The 26,504-nt window shown below is 48.0% G+C and overlaps 6 protein-coding genes across 6 annotated transcripts; all 6 read left to right on the forward strand.

Moving 5' to 3' along the window:
• Window positions 1-2,839: 2,839 nt before the first annotated feature.
• Window positions 2,840-3,136, forward strand: LOC308050794 (feather keratin B-4; the record flags this gene model as incomplete). The annotated part of the gene is made up of 1 exon (XM_080360956.1): window positions 2,840-3,136. The coding sequence occupies one exon, from the start codon at window positions 2,840-2,842 to the stop codon at window positions 3,134-3,136; it is 297 nt and encodes a 98-aa protein (XP_080217082.1).
• Window positions 3,137-5,861: 2,725 nt separating this feature from the next.
• LOC308050796 (feather keratin B-4) lies at window positions 5,862-6,158 on the forward strand (the record flags this gene model as incomplete). Its single annotated transcript, XM_080360958.1, has 1 exon — window positions 5,862-6,158. The coding sequence occupies one exon, from the start codon at window positions 5,862-5,864 to the stop codon at window positions 6,156-6,158; it is 297 nt and encodes a 98-aa protein (XP_080217084.1).
• A 2,814-nt stretch (window positions 6,159-8,972) lies between these two features.
• LOC308050797 (feather keratin B-4) lies at window positions 8,973-9,269 on the forward strand (the record flags this gene model as incomplete). The annotated part of the gene is made up of 1 exon (XM_080360959.1): window positions 8,973-9,269. One exon carries the CDS (start codon window positions 8,973-8,975, stop codon window positions 9,267-9,269), a length of 297 nt encoding a protein of 98 aa, XP_080217085.1.
• A 2,704-nt stretch (window positions 9,270-11,973) lies between these two features.
• Window positions 11,974-12,270, forward strand: LOC308050786 (feather keratin B-4; the record flags this gene model as incomplete). Its single annotated transcript, XM_080360948.1, has 1 exon — window positions 11,974-12,270. The coding sequence occupies one exon, from the start codon at window positions 11,974-11,976 to the stop codon at window positions 12,268-12,270; it is 297 nt and encodes a 98-aa protein (XP_080217074.1).
• A 2,806-nt stretch (window positions 12,271-15,076) lies between these two features.
• LOC308050787 (feather beta keratin) lies at window positions 15,077-15,953 on the forward strand (the record flags this gene model as incomplete). Its single annotated transcript, XM_080360949.1, has 1 exon — window positions 15,077-15,953. The coding sequence occupies one exon, from the start codon at window positions 15,077-15,079 to the stop codon at window positions 15,371-15,373; it is 297 nt and encodes a 98-aa protein (XP_080217075.1). The 3' UTR covers window positions 15,374-15,953.
• Window positions 15,954-19,994: 4,041 nt separating this feature from the next.
• KRTAP13-2 (keratin associated protein 13-2) lies at window positions 19,995-20,339 on the forward strand (the record flags this gene model as incomplete). The annotated part of the gene is made up of 1 exon (XM_080360940.1): window positions 19,995-20,339. One exon carries the CDS (start codon window positions 19,995-19,997, stop codon window positions 20,337-20,339), a length of 345 nt encoding a protein of 114 aa, XP_080217066.1.
• Between the last annotated feature and the right edge of the window lie 6,165 nt (window positions 20,340-26,504).

Below are 26,504 nucleotides of genomic sequence, written 5' to 3' on the forward strand. Positions count from 1 at the left end.
TGAGCACCATCTTGACCTCCTGCAAAGGAGAGAGGGAATCAAGGTGCCAGCCTGTTCTGTCTGGAAACACGACCAACTGATGTCGTCTTCTTCTCCTGCTTTCTCCTCTGCACCATGAGTCCCTTTTTTTCTCCTGCTGTTCTGTGTCACGGGTTCATCCTGAAGCAAGGTACAAGGAGTCATGCTCTTCTTCCTCTCCGCATGTGTGTAGAAGGAAGAAGCATTTCCCACTGCTGTGAAGGGTTGCCTGACTGTCAGCTGCCCTTGTAGCAGCCTGCACAAGGTCCCTTCCACCAGGCACTGCTCTATGTCATTCTTTAAATGCATTAAAATTTATGTTGCATTGTAATTTGGATTTCCTTGTGTTCCTTCTGTCTTGGGTTTCCCAAGCCAAGATGTCCAGGGGGAAATGTGATGCAATGGAGGGGCAAAGATGGTGGATGAATAAGGGGCCATACAGGATCACTGTAAAGTCTGGACAAGCTGAGTTCACCCAAGGGCCAGAGTTATTGAAAGTATATTGGGCAGTAGAAGGGCATGTGATATTGTCTGATTCTAGGAAAGGTGTCCAGGACCTCCCCCAGGGGACAGGTGAACAACAAGAGAATTTGGATACCAGCTTCCAGTTGATGAAGCAATTAATTAACTTGCTGGGAGATGTTTCTGTGCAGGCTAACACCCACCTGGCCAGGGCTCTGATTGTGTGCTGCCACTCAGAATGTGTCCTTCCCTTCTCTCATCCAAACTCTTCTTCCAAGCCTTGGGACTGGACAGAGACCTGAAGGACATGCAGGGGCATGTAGCAGCCAGGTCAAGTGCATAAAGGGAGATGTGAGTGCTTGGCTAGGTTTGGTCACAAGAGGGATCGGCTGAGCATGGGTGTGTAAAATGGATAGGGGAGTGGGACTGACACACAGGGATGGTCCTCTGTCACCCGAAAGGGAATTTTTGTGTCAGCAACACATCTGGGTAAATCTGATGAGGTCTAGAAGGGAGTAGGAAAAATATTTTACCCCCCACTGGAGCAGTCTTGTGATCAGAAGCATTTCAGTGTTGTGGAGTCCTTCTGCGTGTGTCACTGTGTCCTGAAGGGATGTGAGTCTGGAGCAGATGTGCAGTAACTCCTCCAGAACTACCACTCAGCTGCGGAGCAGGCTGTGTCAGGAGAGGTCCCAAACAGTGATCCTTTTGTCCCTCAACAAGACCTCAAAACGTGGAGACTGGAGGAGCTGTACCCTCCCAGTTCTGTTCTTAGTCCCTCCATCCCTTAAAGTCACTTAAACCAGTGTACCTTCTAAGCTCTCCTCATCATCTTAACTGAGGAATTTGTGCTGGGCATCCGTGATGAGGGAGTAGCCTGTATGCGGTGGAGTCCCAGCCTAATTGTGGAAGTTTTGTCCATCCTTTGCAATGAGCACCCAGATGTGGTGTCAGAGGAGGGCAGGCGGTGCCCCAGGCAGGGCTATGATTCCTCTTGGGGACACTGAGTTTCCCTTCATCTCCAAAAAACGCAGTGTACAGCACTGAATCCTTCCCCTGGCATGCATCTCTGGGGAGACTCTGAGATCTGCAGCTCTCCAGGCTGTCTTGGCTGCCGCTGCGGGACATCACTTGCTTGTGGGGAGGTTTATACGTTACATGCAAATCTTGCTGACTGTTTGGAAGTGTGTGTGCTGTCCTGTCAGTATGTTGAGGCAAAGCAGAATTGGAGGCATGGGCCATGGGCAAGAGGAGGAAAGGAAATGTATTTAGTGCCCAGCATGTGCCTTTGTTTGTGGGGCACATCCCAGTATAACTGGAGGGCTGAGGCAACACTTGGTTGTGGCAGAGCAATGTCCTTCTTTCTGAAACACGCCTGTGCTGACCGGAGACCTCTAGATGCTGCTGTTAGAGCTGAGAAGGAAAACAGACATGCTTATTTGTCTGGAGACGGATGCTTGATATCCCGGAAGGGCCATAATTCAAACGCAGAGCTGATGGGCTTGGAAAACTGCTGCCTGAGCCAGCCAGAGCTGCTTAATATGGAAAGCTGAGGATGTGGCTGGTTGTAAAATAAGAACCTGGGTGGAATTCTGGCCTCTAGTAGTAGGTTTGGAAGGAAACTAGACCCCAATATTCATAGAAAACCACAAAAGAAGCCTCAGGATATTGAGACTCTGACAGAACCCAACAGTGTTGGTCATCTCCTTCTCTTTGCCTCCATTTTCTTGCTTCACTTCTGTGTCATTTCCCCAGAAAAATTTTAGCCTCTAATGATGTAGCTTAAAAGGAGCCTTTGTGGCTGAATGGGCACATCAGGAACAAGGAAATGAAAAGGCAGCATTGCAGGGAACATAAGCAGCGTCCCCATTTGGTTAATTGTGATGCTTTGCATGCAAGATGAGCTTGTTGGTAAACATGTTACATGCACAAAGGGTGGCTCTGGGCCCGGGGCAGTCTGGATCTGTATAAAAGCCAGTCCAGCTTTACGCTCCTCATCCACTTCTCTTGCCTTCTCCTCTTTGGTGAACAGGTGAGGTACAACCTCCTTTGCCTCTCTCTTCCTTTCTCTTGCTCTCCTGTTTGGCTTCTGAACTTGATAGAGCATCATTTGACACTGGCTAGTTTCTGTGACTCTCAGCTCCGTGCCACTACTATGGGAGGTGGGAGAAGACCTTGGGTTTCTTTGCAGGGAATCCTTGGGAACTGGGGCACTTTATTCACACTTTCTTTGTAAGCTGCCTGTCCCTGCTCCCCAGCCCGTGCCTTTTCTCTTCCCGAGAATGCTGTCCGGCTGCACCTCACATGCTGCCTGTGCTTTCCCTGCCCTCTCTCCCAGGTGAACCTCCATCCCGCAGCCATGTCCTGCTACGACCTGTGCCAGCCCTGTGGCCCAACCCCTCTGGCCAACAGCTGCAACGAGCCCTGTGTCAGGCAGTGCCAGGACTCCCGCGTGGTGATCCAGCCCTCTCCTGTGGTGGTGACCCTGCCCGGACCCATCCTCAGCTCCTTCCCCCAGAACACCGCTGTGGGATCCTCCACCTCCGCTGCTGTTGGCAGCATCCTGAGTGAGCAGGGAGTGCCCATCAACTCCGGGGGCTTCAGCCTCTCCGGCCTTGGTGGCCGCTCCTACAGCAGAAGGTACCTGCCCTGCTAAAGCCGGGCTGGACGTCCAGAGCTGCATTGACCAGGAAGCCCAAGGTCTGGTGCTGGACTGAGGACGGATCTACTGGTCTGGGGTTCCAGATGGACTGATCATCCTTGTGCCCTCCTGCAAAAGGGGAGGGGAATCAAGGTGCCAGCCTGTTCTGTCTGGAAATATGGCCAACTGATGTTGTCTTCTTCAGCTGTTTTCTTCCCTGCATCATAAGTCCCTGTTTTCTCCTGCTGTCCTGTGTCACCATTTCACCCAGCAGCAAGCTGAGAGGCCTCCCGGCCATCATCCTCTCCCTATGTGTGTAGGAGGAAGACATGACCCATTGCTGTGAAGGGGTGTCTGACTGTCAGCTGCCCTTGTAGCAGCCTGCATGTGGTCCCTTCCATCATGCTCTGCTTTGTTTCATTCTTTAGACTCATTAAAATTTATGTTGCATTGTGAGTTGAGACTCCTCATGTTCCTTCCCTCCTGGGGTGCCAAGCCAAGCTGAACGGGTGAAAAGTGAAGCAATGAGGGGGGAAGTGGGTGGATGAATAAGAGGCTATGGTGGACCTTCCTCATGCTTAGAGGAGCTGAGTACACTCAAGGGCCACAGTCATTGGAAGAGATATGCAGCAGTGGAAGGGTGTGTGGTAGTGTGTGAGACTGGGAAGGGTGGCTAGGAGCAATCCCAAGGGATATGTGAGCAACAAGTGAGTCTAGATACTGGCTTCCAGTTGATGAGGCAAGCCATTAACCTGCTGGAAGACATTTCTCTGCAAGCCAAGACCCACCTTTCCAAGGCTCTGATTGCATGTTATCACCTGGATTGTGTCCTTCCCTTTTCTCCTCCAAGCACTTCTTCCAAACCCTGGAACTGGAGGAAGTCCCAGAGGAGTTGAAGTGGTATGTGGAAGCCAGCTGAACTGCATAAAAGGAGTTGAGGGTGCTTGGCTAGGTTTTGTCACAGGAGGGATGGGCTGAGCATGGATGTTTAAAATGGGTAGGGAAGAGGGATGGACACACAGGGAAGGTCCTCTGTCATCTGAATGGGACAGATAGTGGTGGTGACAAGTCCAGGAAACTCTGTGTACACTAGAAGGAAGCAGGAAAGTCATATTTGCCCACAAAAGAGCAGTCTTGTGGACAGACGCATTCAGTATTCTGGAGCCCTTCTGCGTCACTGTGTCCTGAAGGGATGTGAGTCTGGAGCAGATGTGCAGTAACTCCTCCAGAACTACCACTCAGCTGCGGAGCAGGCTGTGTCAGGAGAGGTCCCAAACAGTGATCCTTTTGTCCCTCAAACAAGACCTCAAAACGTGGAGACTGAGGGAGCTGTACCCTCCCAGTTGTGTTCTTAGTCCCTCCATCCTGTGCCCTTGTCCTGCAGAGGCAACGCTTTGCTGCTGTGAGTCTGACAGTGCTTCCGGTAGAGAAGAGGCAACTCCATGCCGTGCTCCTCCAACAGTCCTTGCACAGACGTGTGGACCCTGTCTGCTGCTGAGCAGGGCTGGGTGTCCTGTGGAAAACGTGCCGAGTATTTGGTCATGCCGGGTGTGCCGGCTGTCCGGATGGCCAAGGCAGAAGTTGTGGCAAAGACAGGGACAGGAAGAGAGACGTGTATGGATTGGCCAGCATGTGCCTTGGGCACCGGGCTGCCTCGGGCACTGGGCTGCTGCCAGCTTCACCAGAGGTGAATGGCAGAGAGCGCGGGGAGGGGAACAGCCGTTGTTCATAACCAGTAGTACTCTGCTGCTTGAGGCAGCTGGGGATGAAGGAGAGAAAGCAGATGGCAAAATGAGCCTAGCAAGCTTATGTTGAGGGCAAAGATCAATCTAAGAGAGAGTCTAAAATCCAAGAGCAGAGGTGCCCAGCCTAGAAAGGGGATACCTACTACAGTGTGAGTGAGCACCGCATGAGGGAGGGCGTCTGATGGCGTTGACCCTTGCATGGGTATGTCCGGGTCAAAGCCTCAGGTTTAGGAGGAGACCTGCCTCGTTCGTCAGGAAACACTTTGAAATGAGGCCCTGGAGGGCAGGAGTCTGGCATCACCTTGCGAGGCAGAACACTCCTCATCACTGGCTGCAGCATCACCCTATGTTGAGCAGTCACTTGCCTGGAAACATTTTGTCCTCTAATACTGTCACTTGAAAGGAGCCTGTGTGGCTGAGTGGACACGTCAGGAATAGGGAAATGAAAAGGCAGCATTGCATGGAACATAAGCAGCGTTCCCATTTCTTTAATTGTGATGCTTTGCATGCAAGATGAGCTTGTTGGTAAACACATGACATGCACAAAGGGTGGCTCTGGGCCTGGGGCAGTCTGGACCTGTATAAAAGCCAGTCCAACTTTAGGCTCCTCATCCACTTCTCTTGCCTTCTCCTCCTTGGTGAACAGGTGAGTTGCAGCCTCCTTTGCCTCAGTCTTTCTCTTGTTCTCCTCTGTCTTTTGGCCTTACCTGGGTCTTTTTCTTGATGTAACTTTTCTGTTAGCCTTGCTCCTTGATTCTGCTCCCAGCATCTCTGTTCTTCTTGCCACAGTGGAGAAGGGTGTAAGAAGGTCTTGACAATGTTTCTAGGGCCCCCTTGGGAACTGGGGCACTTTCATCTCTCTTCCTCCCTATGCAGCGTGTCCCTGCTCCCCAGCCCGTGCCTTTTCTCTTCCCGACAACGCTGTCCGGCTGCACCTCACATGCTGCCTGTGCTTTCCCTGCCCTCTCTCCCAGGTGAACCTCCATCTCGCAGCCATGTCCTGCTACGACCTGTGCCAGCCCTGTGGCCCAACCCCTCTGGCCAACAGCTGCAACGAGCCCTGTGTCAGGCAGTGCCAGGACTCCCGCGTGGTGATCCAGCCCTCTCCTGTGGTGGTGACCCTGCCCGGACCCATCCTCAGCTCCTTCCCCCAGAACACCGCTGTGGGATCCTCCACCTCCGCTGCTGTTGGCAGCATCCTGAGTGAGCAGGGAGTGCCCATCAACTCCGGGGGCTTCAGCCTCTCCGGCCTTGGTGGCCGTTCCTACAGCAGAAGGTACCTGCCCTGCTAAAGCCGGGCTGGATGTCCAGAGCTGCACTGACCAGGAAGCCCAAATCCATGTGCCGGACTGAGGACGGAGCTGCTGGCCAGGGTTTCCAGATGGGCTGAGCACTATCTTGACCTCCTGCAAAGGACGGAGGGAATCATGGTGCCAGCCTGTGCTGTCTGGAAACACGGCCAACTGATGTCATCTTCTTCTGCTGCTTTCTTCTCTGCATCACGAGTCCCTGTTGTCTCCTGTTGTTCTGTGCTACCGTTTCATCTTGAAATAAACTGAGCAGGAGTCCTACTCTTCATCCTCTCCCCATGTGTGTGGAAGGAAGAAGCATGTCCCATTGCTGTGAAGGGGTGCCTGACTTTCAGCTGCCCTTGTAGCAGCTTGCACAAGGTCCCTTTCACCATGCGCTGCACTGTTTAATTCTTTAGACTTATTAAAGTTTATGTTGCATTGTAATTTGAGTCTCCTTGTGTTCTTTCCTTCCTTGAATGCCCATCCAAGATGTCCAGGTTGAAAAGTGATGGTACGCAGGGTAAAGGCATAGCTAAATGTGTGTCATTGTCTTGGGGGATTCAGAGGACTGCAGTCTCACGGAAATGATCACTGGCTATGGAAAAGGACTGCCTTTTCTATGAGATGAAGCCATCCAAACCACCCACATAATTTGGGCCTGAATTCCAGACATCCTGCGTCTCTCATCCAGCCCAGTGATGGTTTTCATGGCTCTAAGATGGGTGTTGTATGTGACAGATTGCCAAAGTGTTTTGTTCCTTCACCTCTGTCCCCAGACTGTCTCTTTGCACCTCCAGGCCCCTTTCTGAATGACTGAGCAATGTTGGCAGCAGTGCAGAATCACATTTGGCACCTTGCATGACCTCTGACCCACAACACTGCAGTGAGTGCACGTATGAAGTAGCTTTCTGTGCCTTTAAAACCAGAGAAAGCAAAGAAAGAAATGTTCCAGGATGCCACCATTGGTTCTTCCTGCCTTCCAGCCATGAACAGCAAGACCAGTGACATCAGGGAAAAAGTACATTTGCTCATGCGTGGAGTTGTCATGTACTTGGTGCGGCCAACTCATTGAGAACACAGTGGCGAGTTCTGCCGCAGGGGATAAGCTGCCTGTCCCTTCCTCCCACATGGTCTAGTCCTCCGCAGATGATGTTTTGCCCCGTGCACCTCACTCCTACTTCAGGTAGAGCAAGGGGCATCTCCTATGTTTTCCCACACCCTGTGGGAACCCCTGTGGTGTCATTGCCCACAGCTGAAGCCCTGTCTTCCTTGAAAGACAGCCGCTGTCGCCAGCCCCGCTGTGCCCTGCGGTGCAGGAAGGCCCTTGGGAGAGGCACTCTGCATGTACAGTCCTGAGCTGTGCTGAGTTGGCAGCAGAAGGCAGGGAGGGTGAAAAGACCATACGAGGCAGAGATGGCAGCATCTGCAGCATGGGATCAGAAAGAGCGGGGCGAGGCAGAGCATGGGAGCCTTTGGGCAGACCTTCACCACGTGTACTGACTGCCAGACACTCAGGGTGTGCCAGAAGACTACCTGTGGATTTTCTGGGGCAGGGATGTGGTTGAAAGGAGCGTCAGAAGAAAAGAGAGGTTTTGCACTGATACCATGAGTGTAAGCTTCCTTGCTTGAAGGAGGAATTCCTCCCCCCTCATTGTTGTGATAGATGGAGGTGGTGTCCTGAGTCCCAGGTGCACAGGGGACTTCCTCTTCTCACAAATCAGTGGCCTGAATTCAGGAACAACAGACTCAGTAGCCCTGATGAGCCTCACCTGGGGGCTCACATTCCTCCCTCTCCCCTCTGACCCAGGGCTCTATTTAAGCTCATGTCCTGAGCCCTGAGCCCTTTCTTATATTTGGTGGCAGGAGCGTAAGCCTCCTGTTGTTCTGCAGATTTGCTTATGCCTGATCGTGAGTCCCATTGATCTGGACCGTAAGTTGCCTACTGATCTCTGAGACTTTTCTGGGATGTGTGTGGGAGTTATGGCTCTGGTCAGCAATGAGTGGGCTCTGTTGGGCCAGGTTACCCTCACTGGCTCTGCCCCTGATGTGTGGACTGGGTGTGCTGCTTGTTGTCAGTCCTGCTCCATCACCACAAAGTTGGTGGCTGAGCTGGCCTTTGGGCTGCACCTGCCTGCTGTGCCTGCATGTTCCTTGCTCGGGTACTGTGCATGGTGATCATTTTTCTAATATTTCTGTGTGATTTGTATTGAAAATGTACTGGCCTCTAATACTGTCACTTGAAAGGATCCTGTGTGGCTGAATGGACAGGTCAGGAACAGGGAAATGAAAAGGCAGCATTGCAGGGAACATAAGCAGCATCCCCATTTGTTTAATTGTGATGCTTTGCATGCAAGATGAGCTTGTTGGTAAATATGTTACATGCACAAAGGGTGGCTCTGGGCCTGGGGCAGTCTGGATCTGTATAAAAGCCTGTCCAGCTTTAGGCTCCTCATCCACTTCTCTTGCCTTCTCCTCTTTGGTGAACAGGTGAGGTACAACCTCCTTTGCCTCTCTCTTCCTTTCTCTTGCTCTCCTGTTTGGCTTCTGAACTTGTTAGAGCTTCTTCTGACACTGGCTAGTTTCTGTGACTCTCAGCTCTGTGCCACTACTATGGGAGGTGGGAGAAGACCTTGGGTTTCTTTGCAGGGAATCCTTGGGAACTGGGGCACTTTATTCACACTTTCTTTGTAAGCTGCCTGTCCCTGCTCCCCAGCCCGTGCCTTTTCTCTTCCCGAGAATGCTGTCCGGCTGCACCTCACATGCTGCCTGTGCTTTCCCTGCCCTCTCTCCCAGGTGAACCTCCATCTCGCAGCCATGTCCTGCTATGACCTGTGCCAGCCCTGTGGCCCAACCCCTCTGGCCAACAGCTGCAACGAGCCCTGTGTCAGGCAGTGCCAGGACTCCCGCGTGGTGATCCAGCCCTCTCCTGTGGTGGTGACCCTGCCCGGACCCATCCTCAGCTCCTTCCCCCAGAACACCGCTGTGGGATCCTCCACCTCCGCTGCTGTTGGCAGCATCCTGAGTGAGCAGGGAGTGCCCATCAACTCCGGGGGCTTCAGCCTCTCTGGCCTTGGTGGCCGCTCCTACAGCAGAAGGTACCTGCCCTGCTAAAGCCGGGCTGGACGTCCAGAGCTGCATCGAGCAAAGCCATGTGCCGGAATGAGGACTTTTCTGCTGGCCAGGGTTTCTGGAGGGGTTGATCAATGTCTTGCCCTTCTGCAAGGCGGGGGGAAGCACAGTGCCAGCCTGTGCTGTCTGGAAACATGGCCAACTGATGTCTTTTTCTTCTTGTCTTGTTCTCCACATCATGAGTCTCTGTTTTCTCATGCTGTCCTGTACCATGAGTTCATTCTGAAACAAGCTGAGAGGCTCATCATCTTCACCCAACATGTGTAGGACAGAGACGTGCATCCAACTGCTATGAAGTGGTGCCTGCCAGCTGCCCTTGTAGCAGCCCGCGTCAGGTCCTGTCCTCCATGCCCTTCCTTGTTTCCTGTTTCAATTTCATTAAAATTTATGCTGCATTGTAATTTGAGACTCCTCATGTTCCTTTCCTGTGGGTTAGCCAGCCAAGATGTCCAGGGGTAAATGTGATGCAATGGAGGGGAAGAGGTTGAGTGAAGAAGGGGCCATGGTGGACCTGTCTTTTGTGTAGAATCTGAATAACTTAAAGGGATACAGTCATTGAAACAGACATGGTTCAGCTGAGGTGTGTGGATTTGCCTGGGTATAGCAAGACTGGCTAGGATCTCCCCCTAGGGACATCTGAGCAACAAGGGAATTGGGATACCGGCTTCCAGTTGATGAAGCAATTAATTAACTTGCTGGGAGATGTTTCTGTGCAGGCTAACACCCACCTGGCCAGGGCTCTGATTGTGTGCTGCCACTCAGAATGTGTCCTTCCCTTCTCTCATCCAAACTCTTCTTCCAAGCCTTGGGACTGGACAGAGACCTGAAGGACATGCAGGGGCATGTAGCAGCCAGGTCAAGTGCATAAAGGGAGATGTGAGTGCTTGGCTAGGTTTGGTCACAAGAGGGATCGGCTGAGCATGGGTGTGTAAAATGGATAGGGGAGTGGGACTGACACACAGGGATGGTCCTCTGTCACCCGAAAGGGAATTTTTGTGTCAGCAACACATCTGGGTAAATCTGATGAGGTCTAGAAGGGAGTAGGAAAAATATTTTACCCCCCACTGGAGCAGTCTTGTGGTCAGAAGCATTTCAGTGTTGTGGAGTCCTTCTGCGTGTGTCACTGTGTCCTGAAGGGATGTGAGTCTGGAGCAGATGTGCAGTAACTCCTCCAGAACTACCACTCAGCTGCGGAGCAGGCTGTGTCAGGAGAGGTCCCAAACAGTGATCCTTTTGTCCCTCAAACAAGACCTCAAAACGTGGAGACTGAGGGAGCTGTACCCTCCCAGTTGTGTTCTTAGTCCCTCCATCCTGTGCCCTTGTCCTGCAGAGGCAACGCTTTGCTGCTGTGAGTCTGACAGTGCTTCCGGTAGAGAAGAGGCAACTCCATGCCGTGCTCCTCCAACAGTCCTTGCACAGACGTGTGGACCCTGTCTGCTGCTGAGCAGGGCTGGGTGTCCTGTGGAAAACGTGCCGAGTATTTGGTCATGCCGGGTGTGCCGGCTGTCCGGATGGCCAAGGCAGAAGTTGTGGCAAAGACAGGGACAGGAAGAGAGACGTGTATGGATTGGCCAGCATGTGCCTTGGGCACCGGGCTGCCTCGGGCACTGGGCTGCTGCCAGCTTCACCAGAGGTGAATGGCAGAGAGCGCGGGGAGGGGAACAGCCGTTGTTCATAACCAGTAGTACTCTGCTGCTTGAGGCAGCTGGGGATGAAGGAGAGAAAGCAGATGGCAAAATGAGCCTAGCAAGCTTATGTTGAGGGCAAAGATCAATCTAAGAGAGAGTCTAAAATCCAAGAGCAGAGGTGCCCAGCCTAGAAAGGGGATACCTACTACAGTGTGAGTGAGCACCGCATGAGGGAGGGCGTCTGATGGCGTTGACCCTTGCATGGGTATGTCCGGGTCAAAGCCTCAGGTTTAGGAGGAGACCTGCCTCGTTCGTCAGGAAACACTTTGAAATGAGGCCCTGGAGGGCAGGAGTCTGGCATCACCTTGCGAGGCAGAACACTCCTCATCACTGGCTGCAGCATCACCCTATGTTGAGCAGTCACTTGCCTGGAAACATTTTGTCCTCTAATACTGTCACTTGAAAGGAGCCTGTGTGGCTGAGTGGACACGTCAAGAACAGGGAAATGAAAAGGCAGCATTGCATGGAACATAAGCAGCGTTCCCATTTCTTTAATTGTGATGCTTTGCATGCAAGATGAGCTTGTTGGTAAACACATGACATGCACAAAGGGTGGCTCTGGGCCTGGGGCAGTCTGGACCTGTATAAAAGCCAGTCCAACTTTAGGCTCCTCATCCACTTCTCTTGCCTTCTCCTCCTTGGTGAACAGGTGAGTTGCAGCCTCCTTTGCCTCAGTCTTTCTCTTGTTCTCCTCTGTCTTTTGGCCTTACCTGGGTCTTTTTCTTGATGTAACTTTTCTGTTAGCCTTGCTCCTTGACTCTGCTCCCAGCATCTCTGTTCTTCTTGCCACAGTGAAGAAGGGTGCAAGAAGGTCTTGACAATGTTTCTAGGGCCCCCTTGGGAACTGGGGCACTTTCATCTCTCTTCCTCCCTATGCAGCGTGTCCCTGCTCCCCAGCCCGTGCCTTTTCTCTTCCCGACAACGCTGTCCGGCTGCACCTCACACGCTGCCTGTGCTTTCCCTGCCCTCTCTCCCAGGTGAACCTCCATCTCGCAGCCATGTCCTGCTATGACCTGTGCCAGCCCTGTGGCCCAACCCCTCTGGCCAACAGCTGCAACGAGCCCTGTGTCAGGCAGTGCCAGGACTCCCGCGTGGTGATCCAGCCCTCTCCTGTGGTGGTGACCCTGCCCGGACCCATCCTCAGCTCCTTCCCCCAGAACACCGCTGTGGGATCCTCCACCTCCGCTGCTGTTGGCAGCATCCTGAGTGAGCAGGGAGTGCCCATCAACTCCGGGGGCTTCAGCCTCTCCGGCCTTGGTGGCCGCTCCTACAGCAGAAGGTACCTGCCCTGCTAAAGCCGGGCTGGACGTCCAGAGCTGCATTGACCAGGAAGCCCAAATCCATGTGCTGGACTGAGGACGGAGCTGCTGGCCATGGTTTCCAGATGGACTGATCATCCTTGTGCCCTCCTGCAAAGGAGGGAGGGAATCGAGGTGCCAGCCTGTGCTGTCTGGAAACTTGTCCAACTGATATCTTTCTTTTCTCCTTTCTTCTCTGCACCATGAGTCCCTGTTGTCTCCTGCTGTCCTGCACCACCGGCAAATTCTACATCAAGTTGAGGGTGTTCCTGCTCATCACCCTCTCTATATGTGTGTTGAAGAAATACGTGTGTCCCATTGCTGTGAAGGGGTGTCTCACTGTCAGCTGCCCCTGTAGCAGCCCGCATGGGGTCCCTTCCACCATACGCTTCTTTGTTTTATTCTTTAGACTTATTAAAATTATAATGCATTGTAATTTGTGCCTCCTCGTGTTCCTTCTGTCTTGGGATTTCCAGCAAAGCTTTCCAGGGTGAGATGTGATGGAGTGGAGGGCAAAATAATGGTGTAGCCAAAGGACTGTTGTTGATTATTATCTTGGAGTAATGGCAGGGGTTGTCCAAATCAAGTATCACCTGTTTAAGACTGTCCTTTATACATGACAAAGCTATCCAAAGGCGTCCACATTCCTTTGTCTTTAACATCAGAGTTTTGTGTTTTAGCAAACCCCTGTGATGCTTTCCATGGTGTCAAGAGTTGTGTGGTGTGTAAGAGATGCCTAAAGACATGATGTATCCCTTCACTTCTTTCTCCAGACCATCTCTTTTTTTGTCCCTCAGCTGCCTTTCAGAACAATTCACCCATGTTGCAGAGCTGCAGAGCCACTGCTTGGGAGATTGTAGGACCTGTGGCCCATGACAATGAACTGAGGGCATTTACTATGTCCCTTGTACATGGAATGAACAAAACAAAGATACATTTCAGAATGCAGCCATTGTGAATTCCTGCCTTTCTACCCTGAAGTTCAAGACCACACATATCATGGAGGAAAGTAACCCTGCCCATGTGTTATGTTGTCATGTATAATAGCTGGTGATGTGGGAGAGGAGAAGCTGCCTATCCCTTCCTCCCACATGCTCTAGTCCTCCGCAGATGATGTTTTGCCCCGTGCACCTCACTCCTACTTCAGGTAGAGCAAGGGGCATCTCCTATGTTTTCCCACACCCTGTGGGAACCCCTGTGGTGTCATTGCCCACAGCTGAAGCCCTGTCTTCCTTGAAAGACAGCCGCTGTCGCCAGCCCCGCTGTGCCTTGCGGTGCAGGAAGGCCCTTGGGAAAGGCACTCTGCATGTACAGTCTTGAGCTGTGCTGAGTTGGCAGCAGAAGGCAGAGAGGGTGAAAAGACCATACGAGGCAGAGATGGCAGCATCTGCAGCATGGGATCAGAAAGAGCGGGGCGAGGCAGAGCATGGGAGCCTTTGGGCAGACCTTCACCACGTGTACTGACTGCCAGACACTCAGGGTGTGCCAGAAGACTGCCTGTGGATTTTCTGGGGCAGGGATGTGGTTGAAAGGAGCGTCAGAAGAAAAGAGAGGTTTTGCACTGATACCATGAGTGTAAGCTTCCTTGCTTGAAGGAGGAATTCCTCCCCCCCCATTGTTGTGATAGATGGAGGTGGTGTCCTGAGTCCCAGGTGCACAGGGGACTTCCTCTTCTCACAAATCAGTGGCCTGAATTCAGGAACAACAGACTCAGTAGCCCTGATGAGCCTCACCTGGGGGCTCACATTCCTCCCTCTCCCCTCTGACCCAGGGCTCTATTTAAGCTCCTGTCCTGAGCCCTGAGCCCTTTCTTATATTTGGTGGCAGGAGCGTAAGCCTCCTGTTGTTCTGCAGATTTGCTTATGCCTGATCGTGAGTCCCATTGATCTGGACCGTAAGTTGCCTACTGATCTCTGAGACTTTTCTGGGATGTGTGTGGGAGTTATGGCTCTGGTCAGCAATGAGTGGGCTCTGTTGGGCCAGGTTACCCTCACTGGCTCTGCCCCTGATGTGTGGACTGGGTGTGCTGCTTGTTGTCAGTCCTGCTCCATCACCACAAAGTTGGTGGCTGAGCTGGCCTCTGGGCTGCACCTGCCTGCTGTACCTGCATGTTCCTTGCTCGGGTACTGTGCATGGTGATCATTTTTGTAATATTTCTGTGTAATTTGTATTGAAAATGTACTGGCCTCTAATACTGTCACTTGAAAGGATCCTGTGTGGCTGAATGGACAGGTCAGGAACAGGGAAATGAAAAGGCAGCATTGCAGGGAACATAAGCAGCGTCCCCATTTGTTTAATTGTGATGTTTTGCATGCAAGATGAGCTTGTTGGTAAACATGTTACATGCACAAAGGGTGGCTCTGGGCCTGGGGCACTGTGGAGTTGTATAAAAGCCTGTCCAGCTGCATGCTGCCTCATCCACTTCTCTTGCCTTCTCCTTGGTGAACAGGTGAGTTGCAGCCTCCTCTGACTTAGTCTTCTTTCTTTTGTTCTACTGTTTTTTCTTGGCCTTGGTTGAGTCTGTTTCTCGCTGTAGCTTTTGCTGAGAGCCGGGTTCCTTTATGTTGCTCTCATTGTCTCTTCTCTTTGCTTTCTAATGGGGAGTGGTACAAGAAGGTCTTCTTTGTGTTTTCAGGGACCCCTCTATGACCAGGGCTGGTAAGGGTCTCTTCCTTCCTATGCAGTCTGTCTCTTCTCCCAAACCTGTCCCTTTTCTCCTGCTAAGGATGCTGTCCGGCTGCACCTCACGCGCTGCCTGTGCTTTCCCTGCCCTCTCTCCCAGGTGAACCTCCATCCCGCAGCCATGTCCTGCTACGACCTGTGCCGTCCCTGTGGCCCAACCCCTCTGGCCAACAGCTGCAACGAGCCCTGTGTCAGGCAGTGCCAGGACTCCCGCGTGATCATTGAACCGTCTCCTGTGGTGGTGACCCTGCCCGGACCCATCCTCAGCTCCTTCCCCCAGAACACCGCTGTGGGATCCTCCACCTCCGCTGCTGTTGGCAGCATCCTGAGTGAGCAGGGAGTGCCCATCAACTCCGGGGGCTTCAGCCTCTCTGGCCTTGGTGGCCGTTCCTACAGCAGAAGGTACCTGCCCTGCTAAAGCCGGACTGGACGTCCAGAGCTGCATTGACCAGGAAGCCCAAGGCCTGGTGCCGGACTGAGGACGGAGCTGCGGCCATGGTTTCCAGATGGGCTGAGCACCCTTGTAGCCTCTTGCAAAACAGGGTGGGAAGCAAACTGCTGTCTGCACACGTCATCAAAATATGTCTTCTTTAAATTCCTATCTTTTATTACTCTCCTTGCATTTGAATTTCAGTTGTATTTGGCATGATGCTTTACTTTTAAATGATCACTGAAGGTTTGGGATGTTTGGTTTGGTTTTTTTTTTGTTTGTTTGTTTTTGATTTTTTTTTTTCTTTATTCAGGATAGAAGGAAAAGCAGAGTCTTGATTTCTGTTGGAATGGGTTAAGTGGCTTCTTTCTCCTATATAAAAATGTATATTCCTTGTGATTTGCAGAATATTTCTTGATGTTTTATCATTAAACTGGTGTTGCATCTGAATTTGAGCCTCATTGTTGTTTCCTTCTTTTTTTTCCATCTCTCTGGGAGGAATGTGTCACCATACAGAAATCGTTGCAGAATACCTTCTCAGTGGAAAATGTGAATTGAGTAATCACCACAATCGACCTCATAACAATAATTTCAGTGTTGTTTACACTCTTATGAAGCACTGAACAGGTTTACATACATATTTCCCTTGATACTTTTTGCTCTCATTAAAGCTATGCTGCATCACAATCCAAGTCTCCTGGTGTTTGTTTGGAGAGCTTCTAGCAGCTCACATTTTGTAAAATTTCTTACTGTTCCCCTGTTTTATTAATTGGAAGCTGCTTTTTCATGTTGACCAGAAATAAGAACCTGACTGATGACCTCTATGCCAAGGAATATTTTCAGATCCAGGAAACATTGGGAACATTGTATATTCTAGGTAGATACTTTGCAACAAATAGAGGCATTTTGAACGGAAACTAATTAGATGCATTGTAACAAAGCAGATACTATATACAACATAGATACTTTGTCTACTTGTACTCTAGAGTTGCTACATTTCCTTCCCCAATTTGGGCTCTCATAACAGGCTATGCACTTCAGCTGCCTGCTGTCAAATTCCTCTTGCTCATCAGAAGGAATTTCTGACGGCCACAGCCTGAACGAAGTGGGACCCCAAAGACAAAAGACCACAGGGAGTTTGGAGGGGAATGGTCGAAGAGGAGACCTGCTCCCCCTGCAAATTATTTTGGGTATTTTTTTGATGATTCATGCCAGCCTATGTAAGGCTACTTAAACGTAGATTTGTAACTCACGTTGTAAACTGAGCTCCTGGTGCCTCTGCGGATCTTCATGGGTTGGTGCTGAAGCAGTTGGGTTTGGCAGAGGTGTCTGTGTACGCTCAGTGGTTGTGGAGTTAAATGATAGGCTGAATTTTTTCACCCCATGTGAAAACCTGTAACTTCGAATTTTATTTTGAGCATGAAACCTTCCCCTTCTTACTGGGATAGAAAGACTTTAAATTAATGCATGTTAGTGCTGAGTCTCCAGCTCCAGAAAGTAGGCTGTGATCTTTTCCTTCCTAAATGACCAATGGCGGTAAGTGTGAAATCAGGGACCTGGCATGTAACTGCAGCAAAATGCGAGTGACACCTCATATAACCCCTGGCAGAAAGAAAAGACGCGTTGCAAAAAGGGTTTGTACTGATGATTATAGGTAATCCCTTGCTCTGAGGCAATGGATTACAAGTACCCATTGGTCAGCCCTGGTGGCACCAAGATGTAATTCTGCAATGACAGCGTGTCTGACACATGGGGCCATGAGTAGAGGAATACTAATTGCACTCCTACAATTTGAAACATAATTAAAATCTGCATTTGAAAAAATTACTCAAACATATTTGGAAATTAACTAAAGCCCGCCTTTCGTGGGCGTGGTTTACTGCAGAGGTTCTGGTGAGTAAATAATTTATTCCCTCTAGCATAAATTAATTTTTGTTGTTTTCGTCTAGTGTTCACCATTGGATTTCAGCATAACAACCACACCACACCTGGCTCCTTGCAGAAATACTCCACAGAGCTGTATGCAGTAGTTAGTTACACTTATTTTTGACAAAAAGGGAAATTATAACATAGCATGTTTACATTTATTAGAATTCAAATATGGGTCACGTATCTTACATTTGCACATAATATGATACTTTGCATGCCTAGCATGTTAATAAAAGCTTCTGACAAACTTTGAAGTTCTGAGGAACTTAATGCCAAGCCAAACAAGTTTCTGTTCCCAGGGGATCTTCACAAAGACACTCCTAATTTAGGGATTATTTACATGTCTCCGTAGCTAAAGTGCTAGGAGAGCACAAACCTCAGTACTAATACCTGTGTCTAGGATTGCATATGTATTTTACCCCTTTACTATTTATTTTACAAGACACTGCAGTGCAACATATTTATGCATGTGGAAGTTAACCTAAAAACAGTTGCTGATGTTTTGAGGTCTGAGATAAGAATAAAAGTGGATTTGTGGTTTCTTGAGATAAAGAACTCCTACGTGATCAGGCCAAGAATTAGAAACAGCCAGGAAAGATCCTGTATCAATAAGATTTGTGCTTCAGACTCTTCCAAAGAAGTGTTACCATTTGATATTGTCTTGTTAGACTGGACTTGTAATACTCTTTCTTTTCTTCTTCCCCCATGTCAAAGCAGCAATATCTTAAGTGTTTGTCCTAGTTGTATCTCAGCCTTTGTACACAGCCGTAACTCTTTCCGTCCTTCCCGACTCTTTACAGGGTTCTTCAGCATCCTCCCCTTTTAGCAGCAATTGTCCCTCTCTCATTTTGGGCCTGGTGAAAATTGTGCGTGTATTCCTGTCCACTTTCTAAAAAAAATCGTTCTGTCCTCACTTTTCCCGAAAAGCAGCTGGAATCCCCAGACTACAAGTGCTCATGGGTTGAATTCCAAAAGCTGAAATTCTTCACTATTTCCAACAGTATTTACCTTGCCGAGGGTACAAAGGACTGCATTATGTAAATTCTGCTTAATCTCCTTTAATAACACCAGGCAGATCCAAAAGGGTTTTGAAAGCAGAATAAATTCTTCTGAATTAATCATTCTAGTGTTCCCAGAAATTAACTTGTCCGACAATATTTTAAGATGAAAGAAATTTGTGGTCAGATATACACGCCGCAAGATAAGGAAGTGAAGCAGTAATAAACACAAATACTGAGGTAAAAAGAACATGTAATCAGTAGTGGCTCATAAATAACTTCATACACAAAGCATGCACCAAGTTGTTGGGCAACTTGGGACTCAGTATAAAAACCTGAGCAACTCAAGGCTCTTCCATCCATTTCTCTTGCCTTCTTTGCCTTGGTGAATAAGGTGAGTCTGAATTCATTTATTCTCTTTTTACATGTTGAACTTTTGCCTTGATGATTTTGTAGCTTTTCCTCACTAATGTTGTAATACATTCAACCTTTTTTCCTCTGGGGGAGGAAAGGGTTTTCATACGAAAGAGGAAGTTTTCTGTTGGTGACCAGTTATAAAAATCATTGGATAAAGCAGTTAGCCACAAGTTAGACTGTTAGGTCTTTCTAATCGGCTTTGGGATCCAAACAAATTTCAGGTCCTGTCGCTGAACAAAAAAATATCTGTAGTGCGTTCTTGGGTCTTTTCAGAGTAGTGTGTTGCTCTGTGGAAAATTCAGCTAAGGTCTGAAGAGCAGGAGAACACGGGGATACTGGCAGTCCTGGGTCACCCGCCCTCCATATAGAAAGCAATCATACCATGCCTGCATTTGAAACTCAATTTGTAGTTCTTCTGCAGGGAAGGAGCGACCTTTGACACGCTTCTTCTCCATCCTCCAAACAACTGTGGACAGATTTGCACTCTAGCAATTCTGAGATATGGTAATGATTTAAATATCAATATCAATACACAAAAATAAAAGTGTTTCTGAATTCAGCTGCCTGTCATTTTACTTCTTACTGAACAAATTTTAAGTGCTTAGATTTCTCTTATTTTCCACTTTCTAAAACTAGAAGAAGGACATCCAAGATGGACCATGCATGGGAATGAAATGGGAAAGACTATTTGCTATACTAGGATGTTTGTCATCATCGAGCATTTAGCAAAGAGGCAAGCCTTACAGCAGGAATAGCGAGCTGAGTCTTACCCATTCCAGCAGAGCGCCTTCAATTCGAAGCTACAGTCACCCCACATTTCTCCAGGATACACAGAGCCCTAACAGCTTTCCTGTGCGCAGCCGCAACTGCAAGGGGAAGTGGTGAAAGTGCCTTCTCCCAGGGCAGTATTATGGCCATGTGGTTTGGGCATCCTCTGCAATGTGGGCAGGAGGCTTTCAGCGCCCGCGTGTACGCTGCTTCCTGTGCGAGCTGGCTAACCACAAAGGCTTCAGGATAAGTTCCCAACTGAGACGCACCGGTGCTATCTTCCCCAGCCATCTCCTTTAAGAAATTGCAAGCTCAACCCTGTTTTCAAAGTACTCTGGATCTGGTGAAAAATGTCATCTTTCTCCCCATGGAATCTCTTTGTAGTTTGTCATATACTCCCCTTATCAGAGAATTTCACCTGCACAGAGTTTTGGTTAAATATTTGTATTGCATTTATTTATGGTTTTGTGTTTCAGATTTATCTCCACCACATAGACATGTCCTGCTACGACCTGTGCCAGCCCTGCGGCCCAACCCCGCTGGCCAACAGCTGCAACGAGCCCTGTGTCAGGCAGTGCCAGGACTCAACAGTGGTGATCCAGCCCTCGCCCGTGGTGGTGACCCTGCCCGGACCCATCCTCAGCTCCTTCCCCCAGAACACCACCGTGGGATCCTCAGCATCCGCAGCTGTCGGGAGTGCTCTCAGTGCTGGAGGGGTCTCCATCTCCTCCGGCATTTCCCTGGGGTTTGGAAGCTTTGGCTATCCAGGCCTGGGCAGTGGCTACAGCCGGCCCTACCGTCGCTACAACACCTACCGCAGTGGCTTCTACGGGCCATGCTGAACCACGAGGAGGAAGCAGGAAGAAATGACCTGGAATGCTGAAGCAGGACCGAAGGCAGGACTGAGCTCAGGGCCATGGCTAGATGTCAGACACCCACAACCTGAAGTTAATGAAGCTGCAGGAGCTTGGCATCTCCTCAAACCAGGCCTTCGCTTGTCTTTTGTTATGCTTTACTTTGTATTTCTAATCAAATGTCTTGTTCTCTTATGCTTTTTTGTATTTGATAATGAGTAGGTAAAAAAAATGTAATTATTAGAAATTGTTCTGCATGGCTGAATTAGTACAGTTCACTTGAACAATGAAGAAGGAAGATCTCGTTTTGCTGAGTATGTCACTGCTGGAGGGATGAGTGGGCACTGTCCTTAGCGGACCATGGAAATGTATTCCTTACACTTTGCGTTGCTTCCTTCCATTCCTCAGTCTCATTAAATTTGTGCTGCATCATACTCTGAGTCTGCCCGTGTTTCTTTCGTCTCCCAGCTGCTCTTCCAGACTGTCAGTGGTGAAACGTGTCCCTTTGGAAGTCATCAGTTCCAGAAACAACTGTGCAAATAACTTCATGCCAGTTGCCAAAGGAAATGGGTCAGATTTCGGTTGAATAAAAAAGTTTTTATTTTGTCTATACTGGTAAATCAAGCCCAAGACAATTTATCAAAGGCTGGAAAGTGGTGATGTTCACCTGCAATGGGAATGTCTCCTATTTTTGCATAAGGAGGAAATCTCATATCAAGCAAGCTGCTTCTGTTTGCACTTTAAAGGCCCTTCACCTACTCTACCATGGAGATTGAAAAAGACCCTTTAAATACTGCTCTTTCATGAGAAAATACTTGTTTTGAGATGCTTGTCTTAGAAGAGGGATGAGAATGGGGGAACAACCTGAATGGGGCAATAGCTGAATTGCAGGGAAAAACTCACGGAGGAGAACACAGTTTCTCCTTATCCTTCTGTAGGTGTAGAAAACAACAGCATCTACGTAGAACAGAAGGCAGAGGGATGCAGCAGGAAAATCTACAGGGGCATGGGAAACACTGGAAATTATAGGGACAAACCTTTTTCTGAATCACTACCTCCACTTACCTGTTCATAGCTTGCTGCACGAATAGTGTGTGTGCTGCTACCTGGGCAACCTGGAAGAAGACTGTGGCTCTCTTTACTCATCTGTGATACTTAGGAAAACCCTTCAAAAGAAGGGAGGCATCGTGCTTTTCCTGAGCACAGCTGAGCTTGCTCAGGGTGGAGGTTGTGGGAGAGAAGCAGCAGATGGTGCACCCCTCTGGGTGCACCCCAGAGCTTTGTGACAGGTGCAGCACCTCTTGCCAGCAGAGATCAGGCCCTGCTAAGTCTGGGAGGGGATGAAGAGAAGGGTATGTGGTATTTTTGCAAGGGAATTTGCCTTCAAATTTGCTGGCCTGGCCAACACTTCTGGGAGAAAGATATTAAAAGATTCTGAGCTATAACACTTACTCAGTGTGTCTTCATAAACTGACTGCTATTTGTTGTGTCTAGTACATCTGAACTTTATTGGGCATTGCTTTGTTCTAGCTGCGTCATCTGTGTTGTAAAAAAGGGTGTTCAGAGACTGGGAGCTTTGGTCCCCGAAGAAAGAAGATTTGAAAAGCTCTACCTGCAGGCTCTGGATGATTCAGTGTCCTGTCATCCCACATGGCTCACGGCCTGATATCTGTGAAATGTCTTGCTTGGAGTCTTTGTCTGTGTCTGTAAGACTGATGCTCAACTCTAATTAAAGCCAGGGAAAGATGCTGACAAAGTTATATTGACTACAGTCATTTAGTGGAGCTAAATTAAAGGAGGAACATCAGTTACATGAAAGAATAATTTTAAGGTGCAGGTTTTCTTAATAAACAACTGAAGAGCATGGAAAGTTAGCAGTTTGATGTTATAATACAAGAAAAGGTTGGTCTTAATTTAATATGTAATATATTTTTTTGCAATCTCAACTGAAGCTGTTGCTTGATCACAGGGGGTGCATTCCAAAGAAGTCATCATTCATTTGCAGGTGTTGCAAAATAGCTTTCTCTTACGGAGGTCAGCCTGCATATCTAGCACAGGAAGTTGGTCCTGTAGGAAAAATAGTAACATTAGTTGTTTTTGCAGGACACCAAGTCTTTGGTACTCCTGTCAGTGAAGATGTATTTCAATATCAAATTTTGTAAAGCTGAAACCAGAGTTGTAGCTTCTGTCTTGCATTCAGGGGTGAGGGGAGAGTCAGGAAGGCTCTAAAGAGCAAGAGCTTTTGTTGCTTTCTCAGGCTGCCCAGTCTGACATACTCTTGCACATTTATTAGCTAGTTCCTGCAGTTGTTGGGGTTTTGTTGTTGTTATTTCTTTCCCATATGGCTGCATTAGCACTAGTGAAATAGTTTTGTTTACTGTTTATTGTCTGGACTTATCCTGGCATTGGATGAAAGCCACAATCCATGGTGTCTCTTTCATCTTTTTCTTTGCACCCTTTAAATGTGCCTGGCTCTACATTCTGACTCCACCTTCCCAAAATGGGGATGAGTGAAAACTTTGTCTGCTTTTTAGCATTTTTGGTCACACTGGCCCATGGGAGTACCACCTGCTGCCAGAGAAAGAGCTTTTAAGTCCTGAATGTGCAATTTGATCCCTGATAAGTGACCATGAGATTTAGGATTACTACTACTCTTTGTAATATTCCAACAAGCAATATCTCAAAGGTTTCAGCTCCTAGAAGAGAAGGTTGAGACAGCCAGGCTAACTCAACATGTGAGCACCTTCAGGAGGGGACTTGTGGCTCTTTTTATCATCACCATACCTTTTGATGACTTTGTTTTCAAAACCACATGCTTCTCTTATGATCAATAGTTAGTTATTGCTATAGAGGAACATGTTTTTCACATTTTCATACTGTGTATGCACATACTGTGTCTGTGGGTAAGAACATTAGGGAAAGACTGGTAAATCCATCAGTTATCCATCTAGTAAATCTGTCCAGTGACTGAAGAATGGAATGGGATTTTTAATATGCCATTTTGTGCAAATACTGATTTGTATTTTAAGTAAAAAAATGAAAGGACTCTAGCTTGTGACACCATATGATGAGAGGAAGTTTGTGAAGTTTATTAGTAGTCCTGGTCACAAATCTGGGATGCCCATCATGTTAAAATAGTGTCACATAGCTTCACATTTTCTGATTATGCATTATTTACATGTCTGAGCCATTGATGAAAATGTGTTCTGAACTTTGAAGGCTTTTGTTCTTCAAAAGCATACAATCACCATGTATTTCACAGGAGAACTTCATGAAGATACAGCTCAGAGATAATTTGCGTGTTTCTGCAAATTATCTCTTCGCGTTAGGAGAGGAGAGACTGGAATACTGACCCGTGCTCTAAAGTCTGCTTATGCAGCATATGCAATTACTTTTTAATCTAGAAATTGTCTTTGAAAAAGAAATTGAAATGTTGCACATTGTGATGTTCTTTAAGACCATGCAAAATGAAGACAACTATTTGCTTTCAAAAGAGGAAAAAAGAACAAGAATATTACAAACTTCTGTGAGTAACTACCATTAATTTGGAGTATAATTTTGTATAATAGTGCAAGACACAATAGAGGAAAAGAATAATTTAATGGCAAATGTAAAACTGTTTGGCAACTTTATGATACCACAGGTAAGCTTCTGCAAATCTGTAAGTGCCAGTGTTTCTGAACACTGAAATTCACATGCATCCTCAATCTGACCCAAATCGTTTTCTTGGAGTTTGACCTAGGAAGAAAGCTAAAACTAGTAGACTTCTTAGATTAAGGACTTTGACACTCAGTTTCCAAATTGAAGAGCTGTATCTCAAATTCCTTCCTGGAATCATAGTACTTTTGTATAAAATGAATAGATCAGACTGCTGATACTCTTTCATCCTATCTCCTGAGTCAAGAAAGTAAAACGATGTATTCCCTCACATAATCTGTTTTCCAGTAGGCACCTTCAAGACCGCTTGACTGTAATCAGCTCTGCAAAGTGTTTTCTGTAACAAAATTATTTTCTGAATTTCTGTGGCTGCGTGGCTATTTAAGAGAAATTTCGCAAACCTACAGACAAATTCAGAGTCAGAAACAGTAGCTTCTGGCCTTTTCAGAGTGAAATGTGTCAAAAACTTATGCTCTCTATGAACAAGGAAGGGGGATTTCACAGGGGAGTTCACATAGATCTTTCCTAATATATATATTAATCTGGGTCAATGTACATCACATATATTGTGCCTAGGATGCAAAATAATTCCTTTAGTAACTCAGATGAATCAGTTGAGCTGACCAGGAATTACCTGGCCACATAAGATTTTAAGACAAAAGAAACCTCTGTAGTGGAATGCATACATTATGATGAGAAAGTTAAATCAAGGCAATAAATACAAACAGTGAGGAAATAAGTAAATCATCAGCTTGGAGTGTTTTGCATACAAGAAGTCTTTAACGATTGGCTGGTAAATAACTACATGTACAAAGTACGTCTCAGTTCCTCAGGCACTCTAGAACACAGTATAAAAGCCAGCTCAGAGCAAGCTGCTGCCATCCACTTCTGCTTTATTCTCCTTGGTGAAAAGGGTAAGTCTGAATCTGCTTAGTATCTTTCAGTGTCCTGAATTGTTGCCTTCATTGTATCTTATTTTTGCACTGTTTTGTCTGAGGTTTATGCTCTGTACCAGTGTGTGTGGAAGACCTGCATGTAGCTCTTTCTGTAAAGAAGGTAACTGTTCTTTGAAGGGTGGCGAGTGCTGGGCACAGGACTTCAGACTCATTTTTCATTTATGTCACTGAAGCATTCAGTTCCAGGGTGTTCGAATCTCTGCATGCAAATTGCTCAGCAATCAGAAGTAGGTGTGGAGAATCTGTACAGAGATTTGGGCTTTCTCAAAGCTTTTTGCTGTAGATACATGAGTAAGCAGGCTCAGGTTTTCAAAGGTCTGCTGAGCAATGTTGAAAGCATACTCCTCCTTACACCAGAGTACTATGAAAATAATCCTCCATTTCTAAGCACTTTGAGACTAGAAATTTTTCAATCATCTCCTTCTAAAATGCTCTGAATACTTTGGTACTGTTACTGCATACCTGTTACTGAAATATTGATAGTAAGGCTTCTACCTACTGTTTGTTTGTGAAATGATTTTGGAAATGGTCAACTTCCATTCCTCCACCTTCAGAAAAAGGCAGAAAGCTGCTTTCTCTGTAAGACTTGTGTAAGAGGTAATAAGCAGAAAGAAAAGGGCATTATTAAACAAGAATTAGGCAGAATATTTGTTGTTTTGCTGTTTAGGAGACAAGCCTGTCTGTGGGGAGGATAACAGCTCCCTTTCACAGGTGGGTGTCACATAATTCAGGTTATACTTCTCACTTCTAGCTGCTGAGGGATAGTTTCTCCTTCTCTCTGTTGTGGGTTGAAATTTCCCTGAGCTGTATCATATAGGAGATCACAAGCCTTGCCCCTCGCTTCCCACCTGCTACAGGGCTGCACTCATCCTGAAGGAGTGTTGTGGGAAATGAGCTATCAAAGGCTGCTCAGAACAGGCAGAGCGACGACCTGTCCTTTGCAGCACCGAGGAGTTTAAGTTTCATTGAAATCTCCTTTCAACCTAAGACATTATTCCATTCTCCACAGTCTCTAGCTAGCTTCTTGCACTCTCCATCATCTTAGCAGCTTAATTACATGACTATAATTATAATTTCTGTCTTGTGTTTACTTCCTTCCCTGTGTTTCAGACTTAGTTCCATTCTGCAGACATGTCCTGCTATGATCTGTGTCCTCCCACCACCTGCAGCCCAACTCCGCTGGCGAACAGCTGCAACGAGCCCTGCGTCAGGCAGTGCCAGGACTCGACGTATGTCATCCAGCCCTCCCCTGTGGTGGTGACTCTGCCTGGCCCAATCCTCAGCTCCTTCCCACAGAATACCACCGTGGGATCCTCAGCTTCTGCAGCTGTAGGGGATGCTCTCAATGCTGGGGGAGTCCCCATCTCCTCCGGCAGCTCCTTGGGACTTGGGAGCCTTGGATATTCAGGTCTAAGTGGCCTTCATGGGAGGTCCTACCGTCGTTACAACCGGTGTGGGCCATGATAAAGTCTTGGGGGAAAACCACAAAGGAAAAACCAGAAACTTAAAAGTGTGATCCGAATGCAGGACTGAGCTCATG

The sequence above is a fragment of the Nesoenas mayeri genome (assembly GCF_963082525.1).
Source record: "Nesoenas mayeri genome assembly, chromosome: 30".
NCBI lineage: Eukaryota > Metazoa > Chordata > Aves > Columbiformes > Columbidae > Nesoenas > Nesoenas mayeri.